We start from the raw sequence: 24,631 nt of genomic DNA on the forward strand, positions 1-24,631 counted from the left end.
GAAAATACATGCCATACTTTTTTCAAAGCTTCACGATGCACTGATAGCACGGGGCAGGGCTCTGGGACCAGGAAGAGAATGATTCATAAGTGAAATTATATTTCAAACACGCACATGTATGAAACATGCAGGGCTAGAAAATGAATAGTAATTGACATGTCGATAATTTATGGGATATCGAGCACGACTCTTCAATCACACTGCTCGGGAGGTTAAAGGCAAGACAAGCGTCATATTCAACCTGTCAGAATTATTAGTTTGAGCTCAAGGTTTAACCTCTGATCAACCTTCGACAATAACAGTAGCTGATTCTCCGTAATGGAGGGTATTTTGGTTTGAAAAGAAATTATACGATGACATATATGTAAAAATGATAGATAATATTGCAAAGGAAATAATTACAATATAACTCTTGTTAAAGTCAACATATTATAATAGCACCTGTACTTGAAGGGTGTTTACAATGTTTTGAAATTTCTGACAGGTAAATATTTACATTTATCAGTGTTTTGTCATTAATGTTGTGTCAATGTATCTTAGTCTTGACCTATCAACCTCACATAAACTCCCATGTATATTGCATATATGTAAATATCACAAAATATAAATGTGAGTACTTGTAAGAAATGTCTGGGGAAGGTGCAAATCTATAAACTGAAATAAGAAAACGCAAATTTTCTGCTCCCGTGTTTTTGGTGGACTGAACGCAAAGTCAATATCGCACCATCGTTACTTGTAGTATTACCAATGATAACCGCGCTTTTATCTACTACATCATATTTTCTTGACCCCTTACACATTTTATGAGTTCATTCACGGTCTATCAAAAGTTACATTAAGAGTGAAATGATGGCAAAAGAGCGAGACATTTCATGAAGTGACAAATGCATGGGTTTTCTTCTAATTTTACACATTTGCACTCTAATGCTTAAAATATGAAACAATTCTCTTTTTCCTGAATGAAGCCACTTTATCAAAGCTACCATTAAAACTGAGTAGCATGATGGAATATGCGATGATTCCCATACAGACTTAAACTCACACGTCAGCACGAGGGAAACATACAACTGTACTTTTACACGTCAGCACGCGGCAAAAATACAACTGTACTTTTACACTCAACACGATGGAAACATACAACTGTACGTCTTTTACACTCAGCACGAGGGAAACATACAACTGTACTCTTGTTCACAGGAGCATTTTTGCTCAGGAGAATAAACTCTTTGAGTGAACTTCGTTCCATATACCAGAAGTATAAAGCGGAGTTCAGGGCACAGGAAGAAGTTACAATACGGACGGACGGACCGACGGGTGCCATTATTATCTCCTGGTTCGGTTACCACAGAACACCGCTCAGTCAGACGTTTATAATCACTCACTCTATGGTTTTCTCCCGGAAGTCTGCAAATTCCTAGGTATTTTTTCTGACTTCCGTTGTCCTCCGCCGACACAAGATCGTCCGTCAAGAACCCTGTAAAGAACAAAGTGCACGTGTATTCCTTTAAACAGATGCACGCGTATTATATGTGCATGTATGAGGACAACTTTCCTTTAACAATTTGAAGTAATGCACGTGCATTATATGTGCATTTGTAAAGGGACATTTGCCCTCTAACTAACGAATTACACATGCATAAAGGTTGGCTGAAAGGGACGAAAACACTTTAGCCAGTAAACTAAAGTGCACGTGTTTTAACGGGGGAAAGCACCATAAACATAACGCACGTGCATTATACATTTGGGGACCATGTCATCAAAAACCCATAGTGCACGTGCATAATACGCCTTTCTACTACAAATCACAAAACCAACAAATCATACAATATACGTCTGTATACCATCTAACTGCGGGGGACCTAACAATGACAAGATTAAACACTGATTTAAATAAGAGATGTTGCAGTCAGTAATGAATATTTTTCAGGGTATGGCGTTTCTATGGCTGCCACACGCGCTCTATAGATTAATTATTTTCACACGAGACGACCGAGTCCAGAATTGGTGTTATGTAGCAGTCATAGAGTCCTTTGTATTTTGCAGACTTCTTGGGTCTCAAAGCACACACAATATTCTTATAAGTATGGGCACAACTCCTACTGAAATAAAGACACAAAGAATATCGACTTGCATGCATTGTTTCGCAATGTTTTCCTTTTAATATGATTTCTTGTCCCGATTTCTCCCTTTTGAAATTACTGTAATAGTTTCCTCTTAAGAGATCGATTTACTCGCTAGGAGAGAATGCTATCGCCCAATGACGTTCAAAGTAAGTAATTAAAGTTAATTTTCCAAATCACTGTGTTAATTATTCAGAAAATGGTTTGTCTTATCGGGGAATTATGAACAATGGCCTTTTTTTACTTCCTCTTTTTAAAGAATAAAAAGGTTTCGTGAAGAAAATCGATAATTCAATACCAGCACCGATTTCAGCAATTTCGGCAATAAACTGCAAGGTACGGCGAATGATTGAAACATTGAAAATTTGATGCTTTACATTAATTTCTACAGTTAATTTTGTAAATCAAAGAGAGAGAGAGAGAGAGAGAGAGAGAGAGAGAGAGAGAGAGAGAGAGAGAGAGAGAGAGAGAACGGGAAAGAGTGAAAGATAGAGTGAGGTATAGATTTGTGAGTACTGAGTGTGTTTGTAAGTACTGAGTGTGTTTGTAAGTACTGTGTGTTTGTGAGTACTGAGCGTGTTTGCGAGTACTGAGTGTGTTTGCGAGTACTGAGTGTGTTTGTGAGTACTTCAGTATGTGTGTGAGTGCTGAGTCTATTTGGGAGTGCTGAGCGTGTTTGTGAGTACTGTGTGTTTGTGAGTACTGAGTGTGTTTGTGAGTACTGAGCGTGTTTGTGAGTACTGAGTGTGTTTGTGAGTACTTCAGTATGTGTGTGAGTGCTGAGTCTATTTGGGAGTGCTGAGCGTGTTTGTGAGTACTGAGTGTGTTTGTGAGTACTTCAGTATGTATGTGAGTGCTGAGTATGCGTGTGAATAATGAGTATGTTTGTTCTTAGTTCAGCAGTTATAGTTAATCTGTACGGGTAATTATTCAAATAATCAGATTAATTCATAATAATTGCAATCCATTACCCCTTTAGTCATTGAAATAAACATCCTGAAAGCATGCACTAAAAAGCTCCGTGATTAGACGGAGAATTTAAACATCTCCTTTTTAAAAAACAACAACACACGTTGGGTACTTGGTAGGATGGAGTTAACATTGTCTAGGACACAACCCAGCGTAGAAGTGAAAAGTGTAAAAAAATGTGAAATATGACCACATCATCGCTAAATGAAGGGGGAAAAAATGCAATAAACAAAGATTCAGTTGAACATGCGCTAATGTTTATTTTGTCTTTTTTACGAATGCATTAGTGCTCAGCAATTTGTAATGTTAAAAATTTCGAGACCGCATACAATAAAATAACCAATAGTTAAACAAAAAATGCATTAACAATTTAGAACTTGATTTTATGCATTTGGTAACACTGTTCTGCAATAATTACAGTCTCGGAGAATTGTTCAAGGAGATGAAATATTGAAATTGGCTAAGTGAAACTGTGGACATTTCTCGGCGCTTCAAATTACGGAAATGTCATATGCAGCAAGAAGCGCAGATGATCTGGAAATACCGGCACTGCAATACATAATGAAAGTCAGCTAAAATGTTATCTGAAAGCAATTTCCTCCAATGTTAGCGCGTGTCTTGGCCTTCAATTTCCTCCACTAAACCTTTAACTACACCAATCTCTCACCAGAGGGCGTTACGCTTCGCTCCACAACACGTATAAGTGAAGCTTGCGTAGCATGCCCTCTGTTGAGAGATGTCCTAATGGAAATAAGAGTCTCCACAGAACTCATAAAAACTGGGGCATAATAGAAAAATGTCACATTTATACAGACTTTTACAATACCTTTATATCTAGACTACGAACTATAATATGGTTTAATTGACCTTGACTAAGGCTAAATGACCTTGAAACAAGGTCATGACGTACCATTTGGCCATATTAAAGCATCCATGTACCACTATTGTCCCGATAAAAGTCAGACATTGAGACAGACAACCAGCTAGAAAAACATTCGGCGAGACAGACAGGCTGACAGACGAACAGTAAGTGAGACTCACAGACAAAAAGCCAGCCAGAAAAACAGAACTAACAGGAGTAACGTGGTTAATGTGGGGTCTATTTGACCTAAATCACACAAATTTAATATCGAAACTATCACGTGGTTAAAGTGGGGTCTACTTGACCTAAATCACACAAATTTAATATCGAAACTATCACGTGGTTAAAGTGGGGTCTACTTGACCTAAATCACACAAATTTAATATCGAAACTATCACGTGGTTAATGTGGGGTCTATTTGACCTAAATCACACAAATTTAATATCGGAACTATCACGTGGTTAATGTGGGGTCTATTTGACCTAAATCACACAAATTTAATATCGGAACTATCACGTGGTTAATGTGGGGGTCTATTTGACCTAAATCACACAAATTTAATATCAGAACTATCACGTGGTTAATGCGGGGGTCTATTTGACCTAAATCACACAAATTTAATATCAGAACTATCACGTGGTTAATGTGGGGGTCTATTTGACCTAAATCACACAAATTTAATATCAGAACTATCACGTGGTTTATGTGGGGTCTATTTGACCTAACTCACACAAATTTAATATCAGAACTATCACGTGGTTAATGTGGGGGTCTATTTGACCTAAATCACACAAATTTAATATCAGAACTATCACGTGGTTAATGTGGGGGTCTATTTGACCTAAATCACACAAATTTAATATCAGAACTATCACGTGGTTAATGTGGGGGTCTATTTGACCTAAATCACACAAATTTAATATCAGAACTATCACGTGGTTAATGTGGGGGTCTATTTGACCTAAATCACACAAATTTAATATCAGAACTATCACGTGGTTAATGTGGGGGTCTATTTGACCTAAATCACACAAATTTAATATCAGAACTATCACGTGGTTAATGTGGGGTCTATTTGACCTAAATCACACAAATTTAATATCAGAACTATCACGTGGTTAATGTGGGGGTCTATTTGACCTAAATCACACAAATTTAATATCAGAACTATCACGTGGTTAATGTGGGGTCTATTTGACCTAAATCACACAAATTTAATATCAGAACTATCACGTGGTTAATGTGGGGTCTACTTGACCTAAATCACACAAATTTAATATCAGAACTATCACGTGGTTAAAGTGGGGTCTATTTGACTTAAGTCACACAAATTTAATATCAGAACTATCACGTGATTAATGTGGGGCCTATTTGACCTAAATCACACAAATTTAATATCAGAACTATCACGTGATTAATGTGGGGCCTATTTGACCTAAATCACACAAATTTAATATCAGAACTATCACGTGGTTAAAGTGGGGTCTATTTGACCTAAGTCACACAAATTTAATATCAGAACTATCACGTGATTAATGTGGGGCCTATTTGACCTAAATCACACAAATTTAATATCAGAACTATCACGTGATTAATGTGGGGCCTATTTGACCTAAATCACACAAATTTAATATCAGAACTATCACGTGATTAATGTGGGGTCAATTTGACCTAAATCACACAAATTTAATATCAGAACTATCACGTGGTTAATGTGGGGGTCTATTTGACCTAAATCACACAAATTTAATATCAGAACTATCACGTGGTTAATGTGGGGGTCTATTTGACCTAAATCACACAAATTTAATATCAGAACTATCTCACTAACACATCTCTGTGATCACTTACATCACAAGTACATCCAATCAATGGAAAATAAACACACCATTACGTTAACGTTCGATTTCTGGACTCCAGCGAACTTCAGAGTCTAAGTCACTGGCTAGGAAAATGTTCCATGATTTCCAGACGGTAATCAAGTTACTAATATGAAAAGGTCAATCTAATGACAATGCATTAATTAATTGAACTAATTAACAAGCACCTACATTTATTATCTCTTGAATTTAAATTCTTTATACACTAATTAAAATAATCTTCCTTTCGTTAAAACAACTGGTGTATTTGACTATTGACTTATTTGCTAGGCAATTTTTTAATTCTGTGTCTTATACAATTAATTCGTGTGGTGGAAAGCTAACTTGTGTTTCAGGCAATTTAAAAATCTGTGTTTTAAACATTAAGTAAAAGGTAACCTGTGTGTTAAACAAGTAATTAATGTGACTTGATTTGAACATATTTATTGTATAATGCATACAAATAAATTGAATACAAGTTCTTGCAATTTGATGATCCTCTCCAATATACTTAAATACATGTAGAAGACTGTCATACAAACATTTTAAAATCCAACTATATTTTGAAAATTACATATAATTTGTGCGGTCAACAATATAATTGTCTCTTACACAATTACAGTTGCGCATGTACGTGTGACCTGTGTTCGACACGATAAATCAGATCATCCTTGCACTACACCAGGACGTGCATTTCTGACCGATTGATTTTTTTAATCAATATTTCATCAAACACGAAAAAATTCCAACGTTTATCGCATAAAACACTCAGTTTCTTTGAAATTTCCCATTATTGTTTTAAGAACTGATCTTCGCGTGCAATTTTCTGTCGTAATCGTGAAATCAAAAGAAAAATTGAAAGAAGGCTTTGACGTCACAGCATGGTTAGCATTTCTTGGCTCCGTCTTATAGAACAAAATATCATAAACAGGATACGGAATTCTTTGTGCATATACCTATATTTCTCATGGCGGTATGGAGTAGAGGGATTTTTAATCAAGGTTTCGCTATGATTAGAACTTGCAATGAAATTGTTTTGCATGAAACAAAATATGTTAAGGTACCCAACCCACAATAACCCCTAATTTCCCCCCAAGAATTAGTTGTTTTGTGATACGAAACTTGGTGTTAGATGAAAGATAATCAACACTGTGATTCATCGAAATAATTCATTTTTTTAAATAAAGCATGTAAGAAATTTCCGTTATGGAGATTTACACTAGCCCCTATGATAAAAACACATTTCTGACAGATAGTTACTACCAAAGAAAATGTATGGTGAAAAATTTCACATTATCATAGTCTTTCAAATCATGCAAGGAAAAGCAAAGGTTGCCCTACAACATGAAAATATATCACATTGTATACTTTTAAATGATAGAGAAGAAAAAGAGACAATATTCAGAACATCGTCGGGCTGATTGGACAGGTTGCATTGACACAGGACGCGTGACTTACAATGAGATTCAAATTCATCTAACTCATGAATAGCAATAAAATAGAAATGAATAAAAACAAAACGTCTCGCTGCTGATTTGTAGATCACGGGTTTACGTCCAGCAGGAATTTTATTTCTTTTTTCAGGATTTCTCTGGTGTTTCTTTCCTTCTTAACAGAATTAGTACCCGTTCCTTCCCCCAAGCGGCCGCCATTACAAGTCACGATACCTCAAAAGGCACAATACAAAAAGGCCTTCCTGCTGCGACCCGCCGGAATTACCAGTCACGATACCTCAAAAGGCACAATAAAAACCGTCCTCGATGCTGCGGCCGGCATTACAAGTCACGATACCTCAAAAGGCACGATAAAACAGCTCTCACTGCTGCGACCGTGTCATGCATAGTTCAAAATTTGTGGCACTCTCCCTATAAAGCTGGTGACGTCTCTATCTGAGTGAAGGGGACGTAACACAATATAAAACAAAGGCATTTACAGTCAGCATTACGACGAACTCTTAAGATTGTGCGTTTAGCTGTTAGTCAAGAGGGTCAAGTATCTAAGTAGCCACATGGTCGGTAACCGATAGATAGTGTATATATTCGAGTCATCAACAGGTGATTGTGCGCAACAAAACGTCGTCATATGATGATACGTGTAATTATGTCCAACACATCATGTGTAATTAGTTTTAGAAACACACGTGACATCGTGAAATCGGAATCTGGTGAGGAATAATTACATGTATATGTAATAGGATTTGTTTGTTCGGGATATGATGCTGATATGTGCACGTGCTCCTTTCTTATGAAATAGTCAGCCCAGTATCAATCCCGCCATTATTCCTTGATGGTGTTTTCCTGTTCTCACCTTTTAACTCGGAAATAATTTATCAAAATCCTAATAGGAAGAGAACGTGAAATATTTAGTTTCAGGCAATCTGAAATAAACTGTATGGAAGTAGGTGTTTTTTTTTAATTTTGTTTCATCGGGTATTAGCACTGTCTTTCAATGAACCATAGCGGCTTTTGCTATAACATTTACAATATGTAGTATCTGTATCCCTCAGGTCGTGACCCCCTGCCGTAACGTGCACTGCATGTATGCATGTTATCTGTATCCTCAGGTCGTGACCCCCTGCCGTAACGTGCACTGCATGTATGCATGTTATCTGTATCCTCAGGTCGTGACCCCCTGCCGTAACGTGCACGTGATGCATGTACTGAATGAAACGGGGGAGGGAGGAAAGAGAGTGGGAAGATCTCAAACAATTCGTGTTAATTTCAATGTTTGTACTTCTATGAGAGTTTTTTTTAGACGTCCGCCACACCAATGAATACGAAAACTCAAAAGCCAGATGGGTTTATTCATTTTTAAAGAAATTTGAGACAACTTTTTTCACCATCTTGTTTACCCCACAGCAACTCATGATATTACGAATTTTGTGGGGAGTCGTTGATCGTGGGAGTTTGGATTATCCAAGTTTGTTACAGGTTTTGTATGTGCCATGGTTGCGGAATATATTTCAAACATGAGAGGAATATTCCAAAATGAAACCACCTCTACCATGTAAACGTATTACACAGATGGAACTGGAACATTATCTAATACACAGTGGAAGCATGGCCCTATTTCTCACTTCCAGAATTTGTACCGTGCGGATGATATTTGGACCAGGAAGTTGACAAGTCATGCTTCACACCTTCCTCTCACCTAGAGTATTTCCGCGACCATTTATCAAACAGTCTGCCAAAGCGACAGCCACGTAAAAACGACACCTTTACACAATATTAACACTTAGGAACGTTATTTTATAACTGTATGTTATTTAGTTTATTAAGGTTGAATGGTGTATGGAACAAGAGATGTTTGTAAAACACATATGCCCCCCGTGGTGCAAAATTGAAAAGGGTTATACACACACACATTATTTAATTGATAGTAGTATTATCAATTCAAAATATTGATCAGGCAATATCTTCCTATGTCAAGAGTGAATTGACCATGTGACCTAAAAATCAATAGGGGTCATCTACTCCTTATGCTGTACCAGTGTACCAAGTTTGGTGTCAATCAAGCAAATAATTCTTAAAATATAGGAGACAATACATTACAATGTCCATTTCAACAATTGACTTTTGACCTCAAAATCAATATGGGTCATCTACCAGTGTATTAAGTTTGATGTCTGTCAAGCAAAAGGGTTATCAAGATATTGAGTGGACAGTATATTCCAATGTCCAGATTGACCCTTGACCTTTGACCATGTGACCTCAAAATCAATAAGGATCGTCTTCTCCTGAAGATGTACCAGTGTACAAAGTTTGATGTCTGTCAAGCAAAGGGTTCTCAAGAATTTGAACGGACAGTATATTCCTATGTTCAGTCTGACCCTTGACTTTTAAACATGTGACCTCAAAATCAATAGGGATCATCTTCTCCTAAATATGTACCAGTATACCAAGTTTAATGTCTGTCAAGCAAAGGGTTCTCAAGATATTGAATGGACAGTACATTCCTATGCTCAGTTTGACCCTTGACCATGTGACCTCAAAATCAATAGGGGTCATCTTCTCCTAAATATGTACCAGTATACCAAGTTTAATGTCTGTCAAGCAAAGGGTTCTCAAGATATTGAATGGACAGTATATTCCTATGCTCAGTTTGACCCTTGACCTTTGACCATATGACCTCAAAATCAATAGGGGTCATTTACTCGTTAGGATGTACCAGTGTGCCAAGTTTGATGTCTTTCAAGCAAAGGGTTCTCAAGATATTGAGCGGACATTATATTCCTATGTCCAGACTAGATTGACCCTTGACCTTTTGACCTGAAAAACAATAGGGGTCCTCTTCTACTCATAACCAACCCACATGTGAAATACCATTATCATCAAGTGAATGGTTCTCAAGATATTGAGCGGACGACATGTGGTCTACCGACCGACCGACCAACCGACCGACCGACAAGTGCAAACCAATATGCCCCTCTTCTTTGAAGGGGGGGGGGGGGGCATCAATATTTAGCTCAGACTACGAGGTACAGCGAATTTATGACCCGCCCTTTTATACAATAATTAATATGAACTGTCCTTGACGCCATGCGAGGCGTGCATTAATACGGTCCACAAGTGATGCCCGGATGAGAGGCGTGCATTGATACGGCCCGTCTGTGATGCCCTGATGAGGGCGTGCATTGATACGGCTCACAAGTGATGCCCTGATGAGGGCGTGCATTGATACGGCCCGTCTGTGATGCCCGGATGAGGGGTGTGCATTAATACGGCCCACAAGTGATGCCATGATGAAGGGTGTGCATTGATATGACCCGTCTGTGATGCCCGGAAGAGGAGGGTGTATTAATACGGCCCACAACTGATGCCCTGATGAAGGGCGTGCATTGATACGGCCCGCCTGTAATGCCCTGATAAGGGCGTGCATAAATACGGCCAACAATCGACGCCCTGGTGAGGGGAGTACCTTAATACGGCCCGCCCTTGACGCCCTGATGAGTGGTGTGCATGAATACGAACTATCTATGGTTTCATAATAAAATGTGATTTAAGATGGATACAGTATGATACAACCCATGCATTATTACCACCGGTATATGACGCCGTAATGAGACTTTCATTAATGCAACCAGTCCATGACGCTATAATGAGGAACATGCTTCCATGACGTTTTGATAAGGGCGTGTATTAATAAGAATCGTTTATGGCGCAATGATATAGGGCGTGCATTGATACGATTCGTTCATGATACCATGATGAGGGACGTGTATTGATACAACCCACCCATGACGTCCTAAAGGACATGCATTGATCACTTGTCCGTGACGCCCTGCTGAAGGGCAGGCATTGATCGACTTGTCCATGACGCCCTGATGAAGAGCAGGCATTGATCGACTTGTCTGTGACGCTCTGATGAAGGACAGGCATTGATCGACTTGTCTGTGAAGCCCTGATGAAGGACATGCATTGATCGATTGTCTGTGACGCCCTGCTGAAGGGCAGGCATTGATCGACTTGTCCGTGACGCCCTGATGAAGAGCAGGCATTGATCGACTTGTCTGTGACGCCCTGATGAAGGGCAGGCTTTGATCGACTTGTCTGTGACGCCCTGATGAAAGACAGGTATTGATCGACTTGTCTGTGACGCCCTGATGAAGGGCAGGCATTGATCGACTTGTCCGTGACGCCCTGATGAAGGCATGTACAATGCAACTCGGCAATGATAAGGGGCGTGCATTGATACTATTCGTTCATGACGCCCTGATCAGAGGCGTGCAATTATACGACTAATCCACGATGCCTTAATAAGGGGTGTGTATTGAAACGACTGGTCCATGATGAGGGGTGTGTATTGATAAGACTCGTCCATGACGCCATGACTAAAGTAGTCATTATGACTATCATAAGCAAAGTCATACAGCTCAGAAAATAAACAATTCATCACTAACGACGCCAGAAGGACACCAAGGAAAGTGTCATTTATATCCGACATCGTTCTTACCAGAACCTGATGACCTTCCTTCTAAAGAATCATGGATAAAGATGATGCTCCTGGCGAGAATATCTGACAATAGATCATCAGCAGACTTCTAAAAAGATCAAACAGATGTGCGCGCAGACATGTTATCCTTGATTTATTCTGTGGTATTAATCTTCTACGAGGATTAGGCTCATTCCGTGTCGTCATCCTCCGGATATTGTTACAGAGAGTCTGGCATCATTTCTTCTAATGACGAAGAGTATCCCACGTTAATCTACGACTCCCAAAAGACGGTTTATTCTAAACAGAAAATATGATGTCAAATCAAGTACATATTACATAAAATACATGTTCTTACATTTTAAAATTTTACACAGATACATTTACAGTGTATCTACCTATTAACAAACCGACTGATGAACAAAGCCAAGCACGCCAACTGAAGAACAAAGACAAACAAACTGACAACAAAGTCAAACAAACCGAGAAAGCCAAACAAATCGACTAACGAACAAAGCCAAACCAACCGATTGATGAACAAGACCAAATAGACCTATTAAGAAGCAAAGACAAGCGAACCGACTGGCGACACTGTCAAGCATAAAATTGTGAATATACAACTGTAGTAATAACTGGGAATGTAAGATGTTTCAGAGCTGATTTGTATAGCTAATTAGACATCAGACACACAGGAGAGTACATCCGTCTCTCTGAATACTGAAATGAGGCATCAATAGCGATCAGATTGTTCGCTGTGTGAAAACCTCGTGTTGGTCTAACTAAGCCGTTCGCAGTCCGCACTGGGTATACAACTATTTGTGCTAATTAACCGTGGAAATACCGGCATACGTCAGGCTTGATGAGTCAATGTGAACGTCACTGTCGTCTGCTCGCGGGATCCATCTTTGCGAACTTTTTTTCTCACGTGTAAATTCTGGTGACGGTACAGTTCTCACGCTATATAGTATGTGATTTTTTTTATTACAAGTTTGAAATTTTACAAGAAATAAACGATATGCAAATCAGGTGAATCAAATATTGTTTTAGGTACATATATTATGAAAATCAATCATTCTATTCACTGACTTTACTATCTTCCATGATTTTAAAAATTCTTATGTATAATGTTATGAATTCACTTCTGCTAACAAGAAATCAAAACACGTTCTCGTGTTTGTATTATACTGTGATAGGGGCAAAATAAGAGTTTAATCATGTGAACAGATGTCTAAATAACTTACTGTATCAGTATATGAGTGAGGGATCTTTGGAAATTGCACCCTCGTTGAATAATTTGACAAAAATTTTCATTTCTTGCCATTTTGGGGTCTTCAATCCCCCTTTGATGAAAAAAAAAAAAGTGTACAAACTTGAGTCTCACTTCTCATTTCGAAATTTTTCTCGATCCGCCACTTTGTATGAAATTTTTGTCATTAATTCGTTTTGAAATTTAAGGCGTTTCTTTTTTTAAAAAAAATATCGGGGTTTCTTTTAAATATGAAATTGGAAGATCGATTTATAAATACATGTAAACAGCACAGGCAACACAACAAAGAATGAGTCTATTCCAATCTACATATGATTTATAAGATGCAAGTAGATATCCGTCATATAAAGAAGAAAAAACCCTGGAATTTGTACACCTATTTAGTGTGTTTCTAAGGTGTTGAAATATGATTTAATACCTAGGTTTTATTACGTCTCGGGTCTGAGGTAGCTGACCTCTGTGGTTACAGGTCAACAGAACAATGACTGTGACGTAAAAAAACCCACCACACTAGTGTGTCATCTGCTACAGTCGACGCTCCTCTAGATAAAATTTGGGTCGATCCGAACGGTCTTCATCTGAACACTTGTAATCTAATATCAAGGATAAAGTTATTTTACATGCGCCTCTCTATTAACAAGTCCTCTATGGGTAATGTGCATGTATCGCGAACAGTTTTATTCGAAAATTGCAAACGAAAGATAAAATTTTGCTTTTTTCCCCCTTTTGCTTTCAACATCACTGTCCTTTTACATGTAATAGGACATAAAATTGGGAGGAAAGTTTCAGTGAAAGATTGACGCTTAAGTATTTTTTACTTTAATCGTTTTGTCAGAAATGTCGATTTATCTTCATCCATCAACACCTCGTCACGGAATGTTAGTCAGTACAATAAATATAAAAACTACACGGACGACACTGTTAACCTACAGCTAACGGCACAAGCTCTCTGATTCATTAAGAGGGTTTGTTTTCCTTCATTATAGATGGTATTATTTTCCTTGAGGTACACTAATGAGTGTGATCAACCTCTTAGAAGCCAGATATATTATGCATTTGTTTTTGGTATAGAATGTCTATATTTTAATTAAATGACAATCCATACATAAATATTCATTAGCATATGATATTATCTTTGCACTTGGGGGTTAAAGCGCTTACATCAGAGGAGAAAATGTATGCATTCCAGGATGGTTCTCACGTTATCGCTTTAGGTCGTTTGTTGTTGCCAAACTACAAAGATCGATACAGCATACGAACATCTGATGAAATAAACAAACCTTATAGTAGTACACAAGTACCGCGCCTTGGGGTCTACTTTTACCATTACTCCAGTGAGATCCATCTACGCTCGGATGAAGTTACCCGAAGGTATGAACAGTCTGTATCGATTCGTCACAAGTCTTACACAACCCCGAGAATTGTCTCCAGAGTTCAACTTGTACAATCTCTAATTCATTGAGAACCATGGCAACCTGTACATATTACTGCAGTCTTTTCTGTCGCCACATCATTTTAAGAATAAATACATACATCAGTCATATTCATATAATTTTATTTCACATTATCGTCAATAAAAAAAATAACAAATAACAAAAAGCAATATGAGCAATATCAAGAGAAATGACACAATACTTGTGTAAATATAAATAAATCTTAACTGTGGATAAGTGATTGATAGCGGTTTCACCGTATAAACATTTCATCACAAAACGTACTCACATATATACGACAAAGTATGTAATACATACCAGACACATTTATGTACTAAATAGAGAAGAGTTTAGAACACATTCCTTAATACACTTCCATCACAACGTTTAATGTTCACAACCATTGTTTAACAACACTTTGCGTCTTAGTAACACACTATGCTGTTTGGGGATGTAAAGTTTGCAAAGTAGATATTCCGCAGATATTTTTTCTCGAATTTCTTAAGTTTCTCTGAAATGTCTGGAACACCATTTCTTCGTTCATGCCAACAGAATCCGTTGAATTTCAACATTTCGTTTTCTGACACCATGGAGAACGACCGTGTAAGTTTCCCAGCCACTTTCTTTGAAAAGTTCTCTGTGTAGAAAGAATCGTCGGATTTGTAAAACTTTTCCACCCCCGGGGAGAGACGTTTCAGAAGTTCTGGGGTCATTCCTTCATATATATCCCCCATAGCATGTCTCCGACGGGACATATACCCTTCGCCATCCTCCGTCACTATATCCCTGTCTGTATTTTCTTTTCCATCCACCACAGATTTAGATCGCTTCCAGTGGCACCTCTTCCTGTCGTCCAGTTCAGATTGCACCAACCTCTTCTGAAGAGTGGGGTCGATTCCTTGGAAAATGTCTGCTAGCGCGTCTCGGCGGTGAGAGTTGTATCGTTCTACCATCGCCCCTTGAACAGTCATAACTAAGCTAATTATTATGACGTGTTGTCTTCGATAGTTTCAGCTTTACTGACGACTCACAGGCTCTCGTCAGGTTTTATACCAGCGGCGCGCGCTGTGAATATTTATCGCATGATCTCAACCTTTTTGCTAAGGTAGAGAGCTTCCTGCTCTGACGTCACTATAGTAGAAGATCCGATTCACACTTGTTAAATAAAAGAGCACGTTATCTGTTGATCAGTGTGTATTATTTCCATAACACTGTATACAACAAATGTTAAAGCGCCATGACATCAAATTAATATTTCTGTGACCTGTATCCCATGTCGGGACAGTTGAACGGTTATGATACAATTCGTTCATCTGCATGGTTTGTTTTTTTTTGTTGGTTTTTTTTTTTCAAACGGTAAACAAAATACCAAACCAATTTGGACTTGGAATATTGTCGTAGAATAATAATCATATTGGATTCTGTTTACCTTTAAATCTAAAATACTTCACAAGGGCCGCACACTAAATCAAATTAATATTGATTAAATTGAAACGTCACGAAAAGTCATACTAAAATGTAAAACACAATTTGTTGAACACCCCACCTTTCCTTTTTAATGTACCCCTTATCTGTCTATGAATCATATATTTTAAAAAAATATATTTAAAATTCCTATGTAAACATGCGCGCCGGAAATATTGAAGTTTTACTACGACTGTGAGATAATATTTTAGGTAAATACAAATTACCTTTCGTTTCTAATCTAACACGAGGATTTATTTTATCCTCCCCCGCTGTAAGCAGGGAGTGGCACGGGCACCTGTTTTGTTTGGTGTTTTTTTTTATATTATTAATCATTACCAGACTCGGTAAGAATAAATGTGTGATGTGGGTAATTCCATCTCACTTCAAGGGAATTCCCGCGCTAAAAATAGACAGGGATTTACTGAGAAATTCTTCCCTTTTTATATATAGAACACGCAACTCTGTGAAATCACTCTTTTTCGTATATATTTTTTAATATCTAGGAGTCCAAGCGAAAACACGTTGAAAAATGTGTGGCAAATAGATTTGCATTAGATAAAACTCTGAAAAATACAGTTTACAAGTCTCAAAATTACCATTCTAAACATTTGTACTTATATCTAGCATAGTTGTCATTGTATAGTACACACATGTACACTGTATATACTGCGTGTACATTGTGTGGTACAGAGAATGGGATTGAAACCAAGCTTATCAAGTACAAACTATATTTGGCATAACTCGCGCCGGTAAGTGAGAAGGTTTCCCAGTTTATTTGCAGGAGGCCGGTAGTCTCTTACCAGGTACATTGTATCTGGGTGCTCTCTTCCACCAATAAAAACTGGGCGCGACCAGATAACTGAAACAATCAATCAATTATCTACAAACTGAATAAATCATTTTCTGGGAAAATTGAAAATAAATGCAGAATCGGATATTGATATGTAGCTGAAATCTGTGCAGGTGCAGCTAATAGACATCTTTGAAAGCTCTACACTAAATGTTAAAATGGAATAAAAATTGGTTTGACGTTGTCCTAAAATCCATGAAAGAAAGCCGTGAATTACTAAATTTGTAAATAACAAGTGTAAAAATTTACGCATCAGAGGAAGAGGTCACTGAAATAATGACTGAATAATCCGAAGTTGTAATGTTAAAAGGTGATTATATGATAAAAACAGGCTCTCTGGTGCTAGCTGCATATTATATTCTTTGCAGCAAAACGTGAGTTTATGGTATGAAAAAACTCGACACAATCTTCTCTTGATTTTACAAACTAAACGGCACCCGGCCCTACGAACGTACATTTATGTAACAGTATCGTTAAATAAACAATGTCGAAGACTCTACACTGCGAGCTGCCTTCTAATGATATTATACAAATATTTGACATTATGATATTATACAAATATTTGACATTCTGACAGACTGTGTATAACTTTATGACATTGTACAAATATTTGACACTGTGGTGGTAAATAAATTTTCTTTATTCAATAGTGGGATTCAATGTAAATTTCAAATTGTCCACACTTCGCTGCAGTAATCTAAAAGAGGTAGACTTTTATACGTTAACATACCTCCCACCCCCTTACTTTAGATAGAGTGTGTTCCGAAATGGTTTGGGAATTTCAGCTTTTAATCCATTTTGTTTTAAATGACTGAAATATTTCAAAGAACTAGATGTTCGAGCAACGGATTTTTAAAAAACCAAAAACCAAAACTCGTGTCTGTAAGGGAAAAAAAGCTTTGATTCAATTATCCCGTTTTCCCCAATAGTTGATGTTGAAGTAGTAGAGACAATTCGAACTGGAAATTATATAAATCTCAAGAGTAGGATGTATGTGATTTTGCAATATTTGTCTAATGTCTACCCTGTAAGAGAGCAGGATTGCTATCTCAAATATACAACACCGTTACAATGCAACACTCGCGACTTGATCTTTCTTTAACGAAATTCAATATCACTGGTGACAGGGTGAGAGGATTACATAAGAAAGCCAGAAATTCAGACCACATGTCTGGATTAAAAATCACTTTAGATAACCGTCGTCATACGAAGAAGGGGGAAGCATATTGTAAGTGTGATATAGACGAACAAAAGCACATGTGCATAAAACGCAAAAATATTTTTGATTACCTTCCCCATCAATGAAAATAACTACGACAATAACTGCTATAAAAACTATTACGGTTTTCTTCTGGGAAATTATGTACAGTACTTTAATATGTAGTGTTTATAAACAAATTTGAATGTGAAAAATATTAAAATATGTTCAAAAATATTCAGGAAAGAAAGCATTTGACCAGATCGTAGATAGAACGTGCTACAGGTGTTAGGGAAATCCTCGTTATGATAGAACGTGCTACAAGTGTTAGGGAAATCTTCGTTATGATAGAACGTGCTACAAGTGTTAGGGAAATCCTCGTTATGATAGAACGTGCTATATATATAGGTGTTCGGGAAATTCTCGCTACGATAGAACGTGCTATATATATAGGTGTTCGGGAAATTCTCGCTACGATAGAACGTGCTACAAGTGTTCGGGAATCCCTCGTTACGATAGAACGTGCTACAGGTGTTCGGGAATCATTCGTTATGACAGAACGTGCTACAAGTGTTCGGGAATCATTCGTTATGATAGAACGTGCTACAGGTGTTCGGAAATCATTCGTTACGATAGAACGTGCTACAGGTGTTCGGGAATCATTCGTTACGATAGAACGTGCTACAGGTGTTCGGGAATCCCTCGTTACGATAGAACGTGCTACAGGTGTTAGGGAAATCCTCGTTATGATAGAACGTGCTACATGTGTTCGGGAAATCAATCGTTACGATAGAACGTGCTACAGGTGTTCGGGAATCATTCGTTACGATAGAACGTGCTACAGGTGTTCGGGAATCATTCGTTATGATAGAACGTGCTACAGGTGTTCGGGAATCATTCGTTACGATAGAACGTGCTACAGGTGTTCCGGAATCCTCGTTATGATAGAACGTGCTACTCAACATTCGAACAACTCCCGATTTCTCGAACTCTCAATTTCTCAAACTCCATATCTCCCTGAAAACCGTCGATTTTTCGTAGTAAAATTTAGGTTTCGTTTAAGCCTTACATATATTCCTCTAAATCCCACTCTTGATACAAAGACACAATGTAAGTCCATCATGCGAGTACAACAAAGATTAACGGGATAATTCTTATGAACCAAAGACATGTCAAATTTTTGTGACAGTATCCCTTATTCAACAGTTTTCTACGGAGTTTGATCAATGGAAAACTAAAGGACAAAGAAAGGTAATAATTCTACCCATATCCCTGTTTAATGACTTGCCTCGCGGCTGTCTTGTTTTACCTACTTAAGTTAAGTTCACAAATTTCATAAAATTCAAAATATTCATTGTTTTCTGACGACATAACTGTCCGTTGGCAATTTTTAGGGGAAAAAATCCCGTTCAGAATACGCAGTTAGAAGGATGCCCGCAGTTTGCGAGACGTCATTGTTACATAAGAAAAAACCTGCTACATTCATCAACAGTTTGTTATTGAACAATCAGGTGCCAGACGCACATTGGTTTTCGTCCCGTGGTATAAATAATAATACTTTGAACAGGTGTTGTGTTTATAGCATCTAATTTAGCGTATCTTCTATTTCCATACTTCAGCCATTTCAGATGTTCTAAACAACATATCGTACTTGTTACTTGTGTAAGTAGCCGCAATATCGACAATATGGTACATAAAAATTGACACATGCATGAAAAATTCAAAATTATAAATTGTCAAAATAAGTTTTATAGTCAACGGGTTTTTTCTTCTTCATTTGTTAGATTTTATGATTCTCCACGGGACCGGATTTGATTGGTCAATAAAGCTACACTACTCAATGTTATTTTATTCTATTACAAACAAAACTGAGGGAAAATTGATCACTTTGAATTAGGGGAAGCGCAGTCGTGATGATATAAGACCCTACACTGCCGAAATCCACTTTCATCAAATTGACTTTTAATACTCGTGTGTATTTGTACTGATTAATATATATTTATTTATTTATTCACAGATCAAGGGCCCTCTGGGGGCATATACAGTTCTGATAATTAAACATGATAACTATATGATACAATATACACATGTATACCATATACACATGTATGTTAAGGATTTCTATATTGACACTGGTCTGGATTGGTTCATAACAATACTGATTGAAAATGCACTGTATAACAAGGATGTTATATGGGTAGTAAAGTAAAACAATATTATAAAATGTTGTTCCGAACACAGAGAGTATCGAGGGCTGCACCTGTGTCAAGTCAATCAGACTTATATATTAGTTAACAATTAGCAAATGTTAATGATAGGTGTGGGAAATCTATATAATTGATGATACATCAAACATGCTTCAAAAATCGTATAAATTCGAGATAAACTGGTTTTTAATTATTGATAACTTTTCCCAATCTCTGTAACCGACATGCAAGCCCCTTTCCCGAAAAACCTGACTCCATATGCAGTGGTAAATCCAGCGCCGGGCGACCCCCATCCCCCTTCTTCAAATGTGATCCTTTTTTTCTATAGAAATATGTCCAAAAACACTAAAATAAATATGTCTTACTCTGTCAGAACTCTGTAGTTTCAGGGGCTTCAACTTGAGACCCACTGGGAACATTACGGCAACCTCCAGACACCCAGACGTTTACTGCACTCCCACTCCCATTAAGAAACTGGATCCCCTACTGATATGAATAGAATTAAGGAGAACGACAAACGATAGAAACCCGACATGGATAAAATGTAGAAGATATTAAAAATAATACATGTTTGGAGTTAAACTGATTGGTATCAACTCCAATCACCTTAGCTTGTTTACTTGACCTTGATTGAAGCGCCGCTCTGCAGACGACAAGTGATATCTGAATCTGACATGCTAAATGACATGCGCAAAAGTTTCCGACATTAAGCGGTCAGCAACTGTCTGTACATGACGAGACATAAATGTACTAATATTCAATAACATAAAGTTTATATACACACATACTTTAATAATCGTAAAACATGCCTTTCTAAAAACCTTGAAGGCTGACTTCCTTCATGTAATCATACAAAGTATGATACCCACGGCTGATCTCGTCTTTAACTCAGCGATGAGTAGAAGACGAGATCAGCCGTGGGTATCCGACGATGTGAAATCACATAGCTTTTGAAAAACCTATTTGCACTTAATTTCAGATACTGCGTAAATATTTCATAAACTCAAAGTGATACATGTAATTTGTAATTTCACATTTAAAATACTTCGTCATTACAAATTGCTATTGGTAACTATTGATTATGTATTTTGAATTGGAAATTATTTGCTAAGTTAGGCAAAATGTTGTATTTCTATTCGTACTGTAGCGGACAGTATTGAGGGAACTTATACTGCCTCGCTAGTGTGCTAGCTTTTCTAGTATTGTGGTAGAGTTTCTCTCTTGATCACGTCAGCGTGATCAGTCCTTGGATGGGTGACCACTACCTGGGAGACTCCCTGAATTTCTGGTTCTCGATCAGGCGTTTCACCACTATACCTGGTCTGGTAGTTGAATCGGTATGGTAGGTACGTTCATCTTTTAAATGTTTCCCGGACACGAAGATTCATAGAATCAATTATCAATTCCTTCATTATCAATTCTACCAAGGGGACAATATTTATGGTCTAACACGAGAATCTGTCGAGTCTGAGAGTCTTAGTCCACTTGACATTCAGTATCCCACACGATTGTTTTTCTCACATTTTATCCACAGTTCAGTGCATTTATTCAGTATCTTTGAGAGAGAAAACACTCTTCATTTGAACTTTGCAAGCAAAATTTCAGTTTGAGTCCCGCTGTTGCCATGGCCACGTCAAACCTAAGACGATAGTGATTGCTCCTTTAGAAGTGAGAATCACATGTCTTTCAGATATGACCTTCCTCACTGCTAAAGCCCTGAGCGCTAAGCATAGGTCTAAAGGGGTACTTCATCTACAACGTCTCAATATGAGTGAAAAATTCTCGACGGGACGAAAAAAACACACCCCTAAACCAATAAAGCTACATCATGTAAAATTGGAAGAAAACAAAGCAATTTGATTCACCATGCAAATATTTGACATCATGATCAACGAGGTCGTAGCCATGTAAGATAGAAAATCTCACATGACTGCCTTACATAGGTAATGTTGGTCTCGCACTGGAGATCATGTGAGAAAACCAAACTCTCCCCACGCAAGCACTTTCATGTGTCTGGCTCAGGGAGAGATCCCGACATCAAATGTAACAGGGAAACACAAATGATACTACCAGGTGTCGAACCAGGGACTCCTGATTCTCCCGACAGGTGCTTTACCAAGTATGACTACGGTAATGTATTAGTGTCTTGTCATCAGCGATCAAACCGGTCTTACCACGCTTCGTTTTCGTGATCAGAGCTGGTTTCATAACAACCAAATGACAATCTAATCAAAATTAGAAGATTTGGATCCGCTTTCTAAGCGAGTCGCAAAAAATAACCTTAATTAAATTTAAACTGACCAATCGGTATCTTGAAACGGATCAGCTTTGGGGGTGGAAAATGTTCAAAGTGCTCGCTATAGAGTAAGAACCATTTCAAAAAACTTTGGACGAATAGAAACATCGTAACAATTAGAACAGGAAAAGCAAAATTAGTTTTTCTTGCAGATATACGGTTGTAAAGAAGATTTTGGAAAATTAGTTAATTTATGACAGTCTTTGTCCCGCCCCCAAGGCCCCGGGGGTGCAGAAGTCCTGAAAATTACAATTTACAACCCCACCCCCTTATCCCAAAGATGTTTCATTCAATTTTTTAAAAATAATTTGAAGGTATTTATCGAGAATTTAAAATCATATATATCCAATCTCTATGACCATTTTTGACCCCAGATTGGCCCCTACCCTCTGGAAATTCTGTCAGCGTTTATTAATTAATTCTGCTTCGTAAAACGACTCACATACGTTTTCCCAGTGTTTATGGACAGTATTTGTAATAAGTCATCGGTAGATATTCTGACCATGAACTGACGATAACCCTTCATAGAAGAAAAAAACACACACGCAAAAATCGCGACATCCAGTGTGCAAGTGCGTGCGTCAAAACGCTTTCGATATTCTAGATCTATATAGCTTTTGCTTGCAAAATGTTAAATATGATAGCGTCTGATGAATATGAGAAGAATCCATCTCAATCATACTTCGCAGACGACAACGACGTCACAACATCTAGAGACACACGCTTTGGAAATGATTTGAAGTACTGAGACTAGAAATCATTATCTAAAAAAAAAAATCATTTCCAGCTGATGTTTGGATTGCTTGTGTAACAGAACAGGCATATCATATATTTTTTCCACAAAATCAGATTTCAATCTAATGCGAAAAGGCGCCCAAAAATCTTATTTTCCATATTATAAAAGCCAAACTTAGCGAGCAATTTTTCGCATAAGTCTACATTTCATATTGTATTCTTTTACCTTGATGAATAAATAAATGATTTTTACACTATTCAAAATTTTACATATACAATTCACATTCAAGGAATAAATTTCATTTTTGAAAATGCATGAGGGGATATATGGGCTTTACGCCAGCATAATCCATGATGAAGCGCGTTAGAAAAGTATGCACGCGTGAAGCGTTGCTGCTCATATACTCTCAAGTATTTTCAAAACTGAAATTTATTTTTCATAGTTACTTTCATTTCTGTCGGAATATTCCCAATCGTTAGAATAGTCGCACTATATTTATCAAAATTTTATACGCACAATGTTTACATTAATAGGAAATGGTTATCATTCCAATTGGTAAAGACATTGAAAATATAAATATACACCTGTAAGATAAGTAACTGCATTTTAGCACTCACTCTCCAGCAGATAAAATTTCCTTTTGCAAGAGTATAAAGAATGGTATTGAAAAACTTACATTTATCAAATCGATCAATATTTTTTTCATTTCTAAACACAAATTATTTAACAAGTCACCTATTCATTTTTAAAGATTCACAAAAAACGACATTGTACATTTTAAACAAAAACAGGAAATTTAGTGTGGGGTTCCTTTTTCCACATAACTTCACAGTAAGATTTCTATTTACCTAAAACATCATATACATGTATCTATCTTATCTTAAAGTGTAACTTCCTTATTGCCGTCCTTTTCACAATTTGAGGGGAAACACAGAAAAACTTACGTATTCAAACTGGCAAAATGCCATTTACTACAATGAAATGTACATGTACGATCATGACACTCTTTAAAATCTAATAATCAGCATCTCTCTCTCTCTCTCTCTCTCTCTCTTTCATTTATACATTTCTGACATGCACGTTGCCAAGTTTTCGATTTGCTTAATTTCCTTTAGATAAGAGTAACAGAACCCGCGCAACTGACCAGAAGAGAGTATGTACCAGATGTACGGATAACCAGGCCAAAAAAACCTCGTACAACTGACCAGAAGACAGTATATACCAGATGTACGGATAACCAGGCCAAAAACAAAAACCTCGTACAGCTCATCATGGTAACAGAAACGTTTTTAAATTCAAAAACTCGTGGCATGAATTCATTTGGCTTGATTTACTATCCACGGTCATGGAGGGGGTGGGTGTATAATATACATTCTACATGGGTTAAGCATGTATTCATGATGAATACATATCTACTGTGGAAAAATATTCTCAAA

The 24,631-nt window shown here is 37.4% G+C and overlaps 1 protein-coding gene across 4 annotated transcripts in view; it reads right to left on the reverse strand.

Annotated features, from left to right (window-relative positions):
• Positions 1-24,631, reverse strand: part of LOC125657587 (DNA polymerase lambda-like) — a 49,580-nt gene that overhangs the window by 6,392 nt on the left and 18,557 nt on the right. For 2 of the 4 annotated variants that reach the window (XM_048888261.2, XM_048888259.2), the window contains exon 7: positions 1,383-1,474. In XM_048888261.2, the coding sequence (XP_048744218.2) occupies positions 1,383-1,474 (92 nt within the window). Of the gene's footprint in view, positions 1-1,382; positions 1,475-11,365; positions 12,042-14,546; positions 16,768-24,631 lie in introns of those variants that run through there. The other 2 variants (XM_048888263.2, XM_048888262.2) reach the window with 2 other exon arrangements.

The sequence above is a fragment of the Ostrea edulis genome, chromosome 9, assembly GCF_947568905.1.
Source record: "Ostrea edulis chromosome 9, xbOstEdul1.1, whole genome shotgun sequence".
NCBI classification, from domain to species: domain Eukaryota; kingdom Metazoa; phylum Mollusca; class Bivalvia; order Ostreida; family Ostreidae; genus Ostrea; species Ostrea edulis.